Below are 13,709 nucleotides of genomic sequence, written 5' to 3' on the forward strand. Positions count from 1 at the left end.
TTTAAACCTTTTTTAACTAAAAGAATTGCAGTTGCATAGAAAATGTAGGCATCACATCACTGACCCTTTTATAAACAGAAAAGTTCTATGCATGGTAGGTATGTATGTGAGTAAACTCACACAGACGGAAAAGCATTTATGTCTTCAATCTGTATGGAAACATTGCAAATCCAATGGCCAAAAAAATGTTCTCCAAAGGAAAATGGTGTCGCAAGAAATCTAGAGATTGTGTCAAGTCTCGAATAAGCATGATGAACATTTATTGAATCAACAACTGAAAAACAACCCATAAGTAGTAAAAAAATGATTAAAATCAACATGATTCCAGAGAGATAAGCACTTATTTCAGAGACCACTTAAATACAAAAAAAGATCAGGTTAGCACAAACATATACAGACGCCGTAAAATGATAATGAAGCAGAAAAACTTAACTATTGGCATTCTTAACACTTGATGTAGAAAAAGCAGGTAATCTGTTGCAATACCAGAAGATTCATAAAGCAAATGTCTCATATTTCACTCGTTTTTAGCCAAATCCAAATAACAAGATGTAAATAGAAACACAAAACGTGTTTAGGTAACAGATATCCTCCAACATATACTGAACAAAATATGGCTTTCAAGATGGACAAAAGCGAGTGAAAAAGTTTATGTACATGCACATGAAAAACCAGCAGCGTGGCCCTCTCTTCCAAATGTCATATCTTCTCAGTCCTTGGGTTTCACGATGTGAGGTGATGTACAAGCCAGGTAAGGGTCAATATTTGCTTCACATTCATAACCTGAGTAAAAAAAAATAATCAACAGCCAATCACATTAAAACAACCTTTCTTTGAATTATGTACAGCTTGGGGTATATAAAATTCCTTTAGCTGTATCTTGCACAGTAGGCAATATGATCAATTATATTATCTTAAGTAGGTGATCATTGATATCATTCAAAGGATGGTCACACATTCAAACTAGACTAATTCAGTGGTAATGTTTCATTCTCAAAAGGCGTCAAATGTTCACATTCCCATGTCATCAGAGCTAAATTTTGCCTTTTTCTTTCTAGCAGAAATGAAATCTTACACATTCAAACAGACAAACGTTGATTGTTTGATTGGAGAGTCGTCCGTACTTCACACAAACATGGCTTCTGACACAAAGCTGTCTCCGTGGTTGATGTTGGAGCCAGAGTTATGATCCCGACGGTCGGGGTTTGTTTGCATGTAAGGGGGCGGGACCTCGCTGTTGCCGGGGTCGTCCCAGCCCGATGGAGCAGCAGAGTAATAATGTTCTCTGCCATATTCAGGTGCACCCGCATCCTCGTCATCATTGTAGGTATCCAGGTCCTGGAAATGGTAAGTAACAGGAAGTTTGGATTGATCAGGTGCAGGGTTGGGGTCAACTGTAATTGTAATTGATTGTGATTGATAATTAATTACAATTATGGTGTAATTATAATAATGTTATTGTAATTTAAAAAATCTATTGCTGTTGTAATCGTAATTGAAATGTAATTGAGTTCAGATAATTGACTTTGTAATTGCAATTACCATGGAAATTCTATTAGAATTGTCAATTTAATTAATTTGATTAAACACAAAAACAGTTCTATGGCTTACACATGTGTAGTTAATTATTAAACTATGTTTCATATGAAGTTTTCAGCAAGTTTTCTCACTACCCAGCAAACCGTCACACTTCTACACTTGTACAGGTGGTAAGGGTTAGAAGAGTTAGAGTTAGGATACAATAGAATGTTATTTAAATAGGAACAATACAAAGAGTAACAATAGTGTGAATGTAACTGATGTTACACTAACATGTAAACGTAAAGATGCCAAAATGACGTTGTAAAACACATACAAAAGTCCATACGATCCTCACAACACTATGTGGTCTATTCTCCCATGTGTGTAAGTCAGAAAAACTGCACAGCGGTGCTGTTTTTGGTGCGCCTTGATCCCAGTTACGCACTGTAGGTGGAGCAGCCCTGAAATGTGGCCGTTCCCATTCAAATCTGGCCTTATGCGCATTCTCTCTTCTGCTTACGTTCTTTTCCTCTTACGCGCTTGTGAACCTGGAATAAGTGCAACGCCCCGATAAGGTGAAACATAATATTGAACTCGAAATATGCACACACAAACTCATGATATTGCAAAAGAGACTCTCAGAAAATATATATATGTTCACATTTAACAGTTCGAAACGGGACAAAATGTGTTACATTTAATTATATTTTATCCATGCCATCCTCTCCTTTTACTGTAGGGCGGTGGGTGCTGCGTCGTGGAGCTGATCAGCTGTGATCACCTGAGTTGCGCCTCAGCTGCTGCTGCTGCTGCTGCTGCTCGATAATGAAACTGACAGACGTCAGACTTCTGTCCACGTTGGTCACAGTGATGTCCAACTATTTTCATACTATGTCCAACGTAAAGCCACAGTTTGATCTACTGCAGAGTAAATAATAAGTGAAGCTGTCATATGCGGAGGTTGATGAAATGCCCATGAGAGGATGGATCAGAAACTGTTCCCACACATATTTAAATGAGGCTCAGCTTCAGTTCAGACTTGCTTACATCAGCTCCATAAGGCACTAAACAATTTATATTTAGAACTCCGTGTTCCGTGATTTCTAGACAGCCCCAAAAAAATGACATTGTGACCCAGTCCGTCTCCTTTGCTTCAAACTGCCTTCTATCACAGACTATATGCTTTTGGTTCACTTTTGCGCGGTGGGCGTGTCAGGAGCCTGGACCGGAGAATACGCGCAGGAGATAGGCGCGTAAAAAAGCGCAGTCCAAATAGGAGAATAGGCCCCTATATGAATAAAAGTTTCTAAAATTGTAATTTAACTTTAGTAATTGAGAACATAATTGTAATTTAATTTTAGTTGAAAAATAATAATTGCAGTTTATTTGAAAGAAAAAATAAATAAATTCCGGATACCATAATTGTCATTGAATCGGAAGTGAACATGGAAAATTGAAAATGTAATTGTTGTTGATAAATGTAATTCACACCAACCCTAATCAGACACTGGTAGATCCGCAAATGTAAAGCTTTACACTCAACTATGATGTGATCTACTGGTTAGCAGACAAATATTGAAATTCTTCAATCACATGTAATAAAAAAAAATAAAATATTTTCCATTTTTTTTTGTAGTGAATGTAGGTTTTTAATAATTTTTATTTAAAGTTTGTGGGCACAACTTTCCTTGATACAAATACAAAAAGTAAATCAGCTTTGACTGCAATAATAATGTGTGAAAAATATTTTATATTTTGTATATAACACATTCTTAGCAGTGAGAGTAAATCAAAAGATGCTGTGATTGAAGTGAGTGTGAGGTTTCCATACACACCACCTCAGTCACACAATGGAATCATGGGAGAAATTATTCAGCAGAAGCTGTATTTACGAAAATAAAATTGAATACTAAAATGATTTGAAGTGTGTCGTTTTGTTTAATACCATGTGGGAAACAAAGAAAACATTTTTTTTTTTACAGGTTTTGTTAGTCACTTCTGTTTAAAAATATCAGTCCTTATTTGAATATGGCTTTGAAAAATACTGAACAATCCCAAATGTATCATTATTTTGCGCATTTGATTGAATTCAAAGTAGGTCTCTTACTGTATGCTATTTTCCTTTCCATCAACAATACAATCTGAAAGGTTTTTGTGCATATTTTCATCATATTTGTTTAACTCAACTTAAAGACTTAAATGCAAGTTCCCAGTATCACCCATTGATCCATGTGTGTACCGTACTATACATTAAAGTCTTTGCATTACAAATACATGGGAGCTGTTACTTACTGTGACGGGCTCTGGAGGACTCTGGGTGGAATAGTTCTGGCTCTGCAGAGGTGTGCTGTCGCTCACTGGAGCAGGGTTTGTGTGCACCGGCTGAGCAGAAACACACACACAAAAGTTTATTACTTACATTTAATAATCCTGGACTGTACTGTCAATGCCAAGTAAACTGACAGGGACTTTACCCTGTTGGCTGTGTTATTCTTCTTCTTCGGGGGAGGGGGCTTGTACTTTGGTGGACCACTACAACATAAAGCAAGACAACATGTAGAAGGCAACACATGCTGCTTTTTTGATGGTTTCAAAAAAACAAAAAAAAACAAACAATGATACAAGCTCAGATGTACTCACTCTCCATTGAGTTTGTTGGCCCTGTGTTTGCGGTACATTGCTATGGCTGTTCCAACAATGGCCAACAGCAGAATGACTCCGATGATGGCGCCGATGATGGTGCCTGTGGTTGGACCTTTCTCAGGGCGCCTTGTACCTGAAAACAAGAGACGAAACAGACGTTAGATAAACACCAAACAGTTTCAACATACATACTGTACTGTACATCCCATGTGCTAGGGTAGTGATTATAAACACTAAAGCTTCTGATTCTTTTCATTCAGATCGTTTCGCTGCAGGAAACTCCTTCCACGCTGCTGAATCGGTGTGAACATCAATGACCTTCTGCCACCCTGGACACAAACTTTTCCAAACACTCTCCTCTGGCACAACCTAATATTACACATTGCAACTTGCAAAAGCATGTATAAATGTACAAATCATCATATCCCTTCAAAAAAAAACAAAAAAAAACAAATCCATCGTTCTTTTGCTCATATTTCTTTGACACTCTTTAATTCTTAACCCACTTAGGTGCGACCGTTAAACTCAAAACCTACTTATTTGCTAAAGCATATGCTGTATAATAGCGTTAACTTAAAGCGGACAGGGTCTCGTCTGTAATGATCGCTTAGATCATTACGAGTACAAAGTCTTGTCTGTAGTGGTAGCCTTTCAGACCATGGCAGACGCCGCAAGACGTTTGACGTTAACCTAACCCCTAGGAACGAAGCCCAAAACCATGCGGACAGACCTGCTAATAGTGTATCATGTTTTTCTGCAGTCTGTGCCTTCTCCTCGCCCTTCTCTCTCTTTCCTGCTTCAGGTGTCTTGGTGTTGGAGCTGGCAGTTCCTGATCAATGGTTCGTGGCTGGGACACTCTGATGGTTTATCCTTCTGTCCACTAACCCCAACAAATCAAAGCGGATGGCTGCCACCTCTGAACCTGCTTCTGCTGGAGATTTCTTCCCATAAAAAAAGAAGAGGGAGTTTTTTCTTCACACTGTCGCTAAGTGCTTGTTCATGTTATATTTTGTTTAGCGCACTGAGATTACTTTGTTGTAATTTGCGCTATATAATTAAAGTTGAATTTAATTATGTTTCCTTTTGCTACTGGTCGCACTGTTATTCTTATTATTGTTATTGTTTTATTACGCTGTGATCTTTTGCTGCTGAGATACGGCAAATGTCCCCTTTGTGGCACTCTTATGAAGGTCTTCTATCTCCATATTTAACGCTTGCTTCAATTCACGAAAAAAAAATCATCCTATTGCGTAAATTAGCAACCCGTCATCCGCTTCAATTTCTCCACACTTGTCACCAGACTGGTTTAATCGATTACACAACACAATATGCACAATAATTACACCACATTGCATTCTCATCTTATATAAATAGTCGACTCTTTCCCACCCCTTCAATTGTCCTACCCTGACTTCCTCTTCCCTGTTCCCTTCTGCCTCACCAAGGTGTGACAATGCCCTCTTATTTTATAACCTCCTTTTATTAAAGTTTTTCTTACCCTTAGGGAGGGCTGGTGATGGTCACAATAATTAAATTAAATAAATTATTTTATTCAATTGCAATAATAAAACATGCATTGCTGTCACGAAAAGATTGCACTACATGCAGTGTTGACCTTCAACAGCATGTGCAGACAAGGTGATTTTCTTAATCTCGTAGCATCATCAAACGTGAAATCAGTAAGGAAAAGCATGAAACATAAATACAGTAGCTGCTATATGTGGCATGTACAGTAATAGGAAATACAATTAGATCTAAGAGTCACTTTAGACATGAGTTTTTGGTATTTTGACTGAGAGTGATTGTAGGACTTGTTTATTTGCAACCGCTGAGGGAGGAGTGGTTTTTGGTCCCAGTGGAGGAGGTCTATAGCGCCGCCCAGAGGGCGACAGTTGAAAGCAGTGGAAAAATAAAGTCTCTAATTTTCCTATAGATGCAGAACAACAGTAGAAGTCATGCCTTATTGATTTGCATCGTCTCTAGTTCCGCCATGTCTGAACATATCAAACCCAGATGTAATGAATGTGTATGATGCTCTGCAGACCACCTGTGGCACAGTCAGTCCCCCTTTCCACCTGCTCACCTTTAGTTATATGAAACGTACTCGGGTTGAGTTAATGAAAAACAGTAAAGGAAGGGGGCGCCCAGGCATTCCCAGCTGACAATAGTGGAGAGTCGGAGGAGCTTGTGATTCATGTTCAGCAGCGTTTCTTCTGCTAAGTTCACCAACCCTGCACAGTGGTTGCTAGTTAGCTGGCAGCTGCTGAGAGCCTCTAAACACACACAAGAATGGTAATGATCTCCTTACTGGCTTCATGCTTTGAAGGAGGAGAGCGGTTAGAAGCTTTGGGAATAGCAAACCTCGAGTACGGAGTCATGCCATTCTTAGGATCAGCACGCCCAAAGCAAGGAGTGAACATCCAAGATTAGCTTCTTTTTTTCAAACGTCCACTTCAGGCTAGGAAGCAGAGTTTAACAACTATTAAAAATAATTAAAAGCCCTGTAACGTTAGACTGTCAGTGAGATAACTGAAGTATAACTGCAATGGAAGTCCCATTACTGGGAATAGTTTAATAATGTCAAATAGAAGGAAAGGCAGCATTGGAAATGAGTTTTTGTAACAGTGATTGGTTTGATGAGGGCTTCGAGTCACGTTGGTGATTAAGTTCAACCAGAGGAATCAAGCAGAGGTGCTCTTAATGAACCATGACCGCACGCACGCACACACACACGCACACAGTGTCTACTGAAGGTGCCACCCAGCTCATTATGTCCAGTATTCCCAGGGGATTATGTTAATGAGAGAGTGGTAAAGGGCAGCGAGGATGGCAAGGGGACCTGATTGAATGCTGTTGGTGCTTTAATTACAGTCCTCTTCTAACAATAGACTACTATGAAAACCATCAAAAAAAAAAAAAATCCTTTTTTCCCCCACATGTACAAATGCTTTCTAATGATGGAGCCTTTTTAAGTTTCTCATTACCACCATACAGAGAATTTCCAACTACTGACCTTACATGTGCTGCTTTGATTATCGCCTTTCTTTCATGCTTTTTTTTTTTAATTGTGGTGAATCATTTAAAAAAAAAGGCTGCATTTGGAGGACAATGCACGTGTCAAAACCATGATGTTGCCATATTTTGAATAAAAAAACACACAAAAAAGGAAATTAAGGAGCAAAAATAAAAAATAACAATAATAAAAACTGGATTAGAGCTGTACCTGTGAAATCAAAATGTCAAATTACAACCCTTTGAAGCAATGTGAGATTTCAAAATGACTTCTTTTTTCCAAGAGATGAGCATGAAAATCCATTGGGGTGAATGAAGTTAATTAAGTTGAGTGGATAAATCCAGTGGGTTAAAAACAAGTTTCACATTCTTTATTTCCCTATAGTGTCAAATGCATAGCGTGCAAGATCCTAGAGACCATGTTTGGTGCCCTGATTGCATCTAAAGTAGCTTTTCTAGTTCTGCGGGGACAGAAAACACCACAACACACACATGCACACAAAGAAGAAAATAACTTATCACTGAATGAGGAAAATCCTTCTTCAAGACATCAAGTCCTTTGAGGCTCATTCTTTCATGATATGGGGAACATTTTAAGGAATAAAGGGAGTTAGAATGGGTAATAACTAGTCTATTTTATGTATTCTATATTTCCATCTGTTCATCTATAAACCTGCTCATCCAGTGCAGGAAAATGACTGGGTCTCTCAAATAGATTGGAATGAAAGGTGAGAACCATAGCTAATTTTAAATATATGACCTATTTTAAAAGTTTCAAAAGAAAAAAGAGGTTCAAGCCTGAAATCAACTGTAGGATTAAGAGCTTGTAAAGCCAAGCCTTCAGTTTCAGCTCACCTGAAAAAAATAAATAAATCAGTGGGAATCAAAGGGAAATTTTGTCAGTAAAAAGGTCTTTTTTTTTTCATTTTTCATATTCAACTTGAGACACTTTTTTAATGTTATAAATGATGAATAAATAAAATAATTATTTTTTTTTTTTTTTCAAATACCATATTAGATCTTGAGTATTGTAGAGTGATCACGGTGTAACATCCAACTTTGTTTATCAATAATGGCACGAATATCTTTTACTGTCTTCCCGTCACTGTAAATATAATAATTTTTACTGCCCAACATTTTGATTTGTTTTGTGTATTGTATGTATAACTTTATCAGCAGACTAAATGAGACGGAAAACAGAGTCATGCTTATGTCAATCAAAATTGTATACAGTACAGAACACTTTTAAATTATCATGTTTTTCTACTGTGGCTTGTATATATTGTCAGTTTATCACAAACTATGAGTCTGAAATAAATCTATCTATCTATCTATCTATCTATGTTACCACCACAACAGTTCTCTGTACGTGCAAAAAATAGATGGTTAATAAATACTAATAAAAATAAATAGATTTCTGATGCTGAGTGAATGTGATGACCAGCAACAAATGCAGCATAATCTTTCTACCACAGGGGGGTGCTGTGTCTCCTCAAAAACTAAAGGTCCGACTTTTCAAACTTGACACCTGTGCTTCATGTTACAGTTTCCTCATTCCTGTGCTGTGTCTGTTCACCATCACACCCCCTCCTAGTTTCAGGCGCCTGGTTTTTTTTTCTCTTGTTTTTTTTTTTTTTAGAAAGATCTACAGACCCCCCCCACACACACACACACACCTCCCATTTGTGTTTGCTCTCTCTTATCTCAGTGGCGTCATTATCCAGCCAGTGCCGGATTCACTCCAGCAGGTTTCAGGTTGGTAGCTGTTCTCAGCTCACAGATAACCTCTGATAGTGAAGAAAAGCTGCAGGAAAAGAGGCCAAATTGAAGGAAACCCACGGCGAGATTGTGTGTTAGTGACTTGACTCGAGAGCGTGCCCTCATGTGTTGGCCTCTGGACACCAGCCATGTCTTGCACTAATGAAATAACACACAGTGTGTGTGTGTGTGTGTGTGTGTGTGTGTATTCATGTGTAGGGTAAGACAGCTAGCCAGCCAGCCAGGCCTGTTAAATCAGCAGTTCTCTACCAAGGACATGCAACCAGACAAACAAATTACCCACACAAATCATGTACTTCAGGAGCACCAGACGAAATGTGCGATAAATACACAACATTGTAGAGAAAGAATGGAAAGGAATCCTGTGCTACATCCTCATACCTCACTCTGACATGTTTACACAAACACACAGGTCTGCAGCACAACCTTTGCCCTCCTGCCTTTCCTTTCAAGACATGTCTGCACAAAGACACATCAACATACACATTAAGACAAAAAAAAAAACACACAATACCAAGAACACACTCACTCACAAATCAGTGGAGACAGAAAAATCTGCTTCAACCCAACAAGGTGACTTTTCTTCTACAGTGAAAGAGAACGAGAGGACAGTTCAAAGTTCAAACTCAATAAAAGGTCAGCAGCCCTCCAGTGAGCCGATCAATGCCGTTACCATCTAGATAGAAAGACACCTTTCATTTTCCATACATGAGCCCTCTATTGCTCAGCCTGCCTGGCCAGCAAGTCAACCGTAGACCACCTCTCCCCTCGGGATGGCAGACGAGTGGGAGTGCAGGAAGAGGAGGAGATGAGGCTGCATGGTTGGCTGACACGAACAGAAATGACTGAAGAACTACTTCAGCATGTTGAAAATACCTCCAAACCTCTCGAGCTTTCCAATTCATGCATGGTTCTAGCAGCAGCAGCAGCAGCAGTCGGAGGCTAGTTTTTGTTATTGCTTTCTTTCCTCAGTCTCTAAATCTCCATTTCAAAATACCTCTGGGGGTAAGCAATACCCACCAGTGGACAGATTGGCATTTTAAAGCCCAATGCATGGAGAAAAGGTGCTCAGTGAAAGAAGATTCACTCAGTGGAGCAAAAAGATGCTAAGGAGTCCAAACACAGGAGCTCAGGAAAAGGAGACATGGAGGTGAAAGAAAATGAATCTAAAGTGGAGGGGAAGGGTTAGGCAGTGGGTAAAGCCTACTGAGATGAAGGCTGTGATTAAGAGGCTGGCTTCAGATAAATCCAAAGGGATTTCCAAGCTCCTCTCTGCAACAGGCTGATCACACACCGAGGGGATGAAGCAAAGAGCGGGAAGACAAAGATCTCCCATCCCTGTCTTTCCTCGCTCAATCCCTTGTTCTCTCTCTGTGTTGAAGCCTCTCCCTGAAGGGATTAAGGTTAACATGTTGGCCTATCCTCCACCTCCCTGGATGGTCATGGCTTTCCTCGGCTTTCTTTCACTTTATTTTTACCAACCCTGTCAACTCATCCTATAACTTCAGATTTACTAAATTGGCATGCCTGATAACCCTGTTTTTTTTTTTTTTTTTAATGACGCTAAAGCCCATTTGTACTTTGCCTGAACTCCAACTGACCAACCTTCAAAATCAGATTCCTGCCGATTTGCAGAAGAATAGGTTTATATGCAGTTGGTTGTGGTTTAAGAGATTAGCAGGCTGCAGCTCTTTAGAAAAACAATCCCACTATAGCGGGTGATTGAATGCGTTTCTAATGGGTTATCTTGACTTTGTAAAATGGGCCAGTTGACCAAACTATTTAAAAGTCTGAGAGATCCTGTTGGCTTGGCTTGATGCAGTAATGGACCATGTGGTTGAGCTGATGTAGACTGTTCCCATTTGTGATTTCTTTTAATGTTTTTACTATTTTAAGTCCTTCCAGTCAAAAATCAGACCTTACTATGTGCCGAGAAGAGTGCATTTATATAGATAAATCCTCCATATTGAGTCACATCAGCTCTATTACAGCGAGGGAGTGGAAAAAAAAACAACTTTTTCTCTCTGAAATCAGTTGTTTTTAAAGTTGGTCCCTGCTGTTTTTCAAGGTGTCAGAAGATACTTTGGGCCAGAGTGAAGCAAAGTTTCCGTGTAATGAGACAAACTGGTTTAGACTGAAACACAAGCCTTTTGAACTCAGCCGAAGACAAAAGACTACAGTATCACCAGGCGTCGAAAAACACAAGGCAGCCACAGCGACAGCAGAGTGCCTAGAGATGAGATTAGGACCGAATGAATTGATGGTCTCTGAAAGAGATTAAGATAAAGAACAGTACATGTAATCTCATTCCTAACAAAGAAAAAAGAGGAATTGTAGTCTTTAGATGTAGGGGTTAACTAGTTTATAGAATACTGCCTGTCCATCCAGAGGTGCATTCATTGAGGTTGAAGTGTGTCTATACCCAGTAATACAGTAATCCAAATAATCAAATGATGACTGCAGGGCCAAAAAAAAGAGATGAATCAGAGCTGTAGGGGAACAGAACTAGTCAAAGTACCCACACACACACACACACACACACACAAATAATTCACAATCAATGCAAGTACGCCAGTGTCGAGTGTTGCTGCTATTTCTGACTTTAATTTGACAGTGTTTGGAGCACGGCAGTACCTACTCCAAAGATCACCGTCATCCGCTGACCCTCGTTTGCAATTCACTGCACTCGTGATGTCGTTACAATTCATTTCAGCAAGAAAACAAATCACGTCTGATTGATTGTGCTTGTTCAGACAACATGTCCGGCTAAACGGCTCAGGGAAGAGATCGGACTGGAGGAAAAAACACGGGGCTGAATTTGTCTGTGTGTGTGTGTGTGTGCATGTGTACAAATCAGTCATGCTGGTCATTTCTAATCTACCATGCTTTCTGAGCTCAACCTTGTGTATCTCAGCTGGGGATTAAAACCATGTCACTGAGGAGCACTTAGTGCACATCCTGTATCTGTGTGTGTATGCGTGTGTGTGTGTTTTGAAAATCTAAAAATCAGTGGGATAGAGACTTGATATGAAAACTCTGTTGTGTGTGTGTGTGTGTGTGTGCGCCCTCTCCCTCCCTGGGGAGGCAGTGTGTTCCCTGCCACAGTGCATCAAAGCACATTCAGTTGTCTAGGGGGGAGGCAGGGACTCTACCTCCCTTCTTCCATCTCTTCCTCTTCTCCTTTTCATGCCTCCGTCACATCATCTCCCTCGCTTTCTGACAAGGTCGCCGCTTCCCTCGTGCTGTCTTTGTCAATATTTACTGTCCACTCCACAATGGCATGCAGGTACGGTACATGCATGCGAGCGACCAGCAGAGAAGGAAAGGGAGTGCTGCATTAGCCAAATGTGGTCAAGAAGCAACTGTGCAAACAAATAATGGCCTTGACCACTCTATAGCTGCAAACCCGCCTCATAAATGAAAGTTAATGGATAGAAAGGAAGAGAATTAGCAGAAATGAGTCTTGTAAAACTCTGAATTTAGCAGAAATCACATTAAAGTGGTAATGATACATTTCATGTATGCTTTCAAAACTCAGCTTTGAACCAAATACCTGCTTCATTACAGCACTTTTGTTACAATGTCTCTAATGTGATTATAAAGATATTTAATTTGACTTTAAAGCACCGATGATTACCTGGAGATACATTTAATTACACTTGTTGTGTTTGTGAAAGACTGCAGTAGAATACACTAATCTCTCCATTAATTATTAGGGCTTCATGCATTTGCCCGATGGCTGTTTCGGCTCCTGGAAGAAACATTTTTATCGAACATTACATTTCAAAGGACATCTGGAAAACATCGCCAAACAAACTGATCAAGTGAGGATGGGAGCTATATTTAATAAACCTGCATGGAGAGGAAATGCATAGTCGAACTAATAGCTAATTATTAAGAAACATCATTGCTAACATCACTAGAAAAAAATTATGAAAAATATAAAAGTGCAAGTACACCCCTATGTTTTTGCTGACCTGCCACTAGGGGGAAATTAAAAAAATGCCTCGATTATAGAGTTGCTCCTAGAGTATTTAAGACACACCCAGTCACAGCAGCCCCGCCTCCACAGCGCTGCACAGTTCCACATGGAGCCGTCAATCAATGCTCACTGAGGGCTGTGAGAGTAGGAAACCTAGTCCCTCCGCCCATCTTTATAGGAGGGGCGGGGCCAACAGTGATTATCCAAAATGACATCACCGATCTAATCTCATCCAAAATGAAATTGCAAAAGCTGCCTTTCAACTCATAGAAGTCATTCATTTTGACATTTTACAACTCAGGGGCTCAGGATTGTGTCCAGCTCATTCTACTGAATCAAACTTTGTCATTAATCAGGGCCGTGGTTCAGTAAGATAAACATGCCTGAGAGAAGAGTTGGAAAGGGAGCCGGCAGTGTTTAACACACAGCTGAAGATCATTCAGCCATCTCATCTGAAGCCGTCCTGCATTTTAGCTAAGTGGCTAACTTTAGCTTGGACACTACAGAGGCTGCAGGGGAACACTAGCATTGTGTCTGCAATCATTACCGGACTCTGCCTGCGATGTAAAACACCTTCCTCCTGGAGCAAAGTCTGTTTTCTAATCCCTTATCGTAGTACACGGTGCGCCGTGATGTCCTCCAAATTTCTACACCACGCCTGATTATTTAGCGACAGATTCAGAAACTTTATTTATCCCCGAGTTTCAGTTACATTCTGTCCAAGAAAACATGAAAAGACAAATAACATGGGAGTGCCTAAAAACGCGGGGGG

At 39.8% G+C, this 13,709-nt stretch overlaps 1 protein-coding gene across 2 annotated transcripts in view; it reads right to left on the minus strand.

Moving 5' to 3' along the window:
* Positions 1 to 243: 243 nt before the first annotated feature.
* LOC114477662 (nectin-2) overlaps positions 244 to 13,709 on the minus strand; it is a 115,958-nt gene continuing 102,492 nt past the window's right edge. The window contains exons 7-11 of one of the 2 annotated variants that reach the window (XM_028470121.1): positions 4,162 to 4,297; positions 3,996 to 4,053; positions 3,814 to 3,903; positions 1,125 to 1,338; positions 244 to 783 (exon numbers count right to left, since the gene is read on the minus strand). In XM_028470121.1, the coding sequence (XP_028325922.1) occupies positions 1,126 to 1,338; positions 3,814 to 3,903; positions 3,996 to 4,053; positions 4,162 to 4,297 (497 nt within the window). In that variant the 3' untranslated portion in view covers positions 244 to 783; position 1,125. The other variant, XM_028470120.1, reaches the window with a different exon arrangement.

The sequence above is a fragment of the Gouania willdenowi genome, chromosome 16 (assembly GCF_900634775.1).
Source record: "Gouania willdenowi chromosome 16, fGouWil2.1, whole genome shotgun sequence".
NCBI lineage: Eukaryota > Metazoa > Chordata > Actinopteri > Blenniiformes > Gobiesocidae > Gouania > Gouania willdenowi.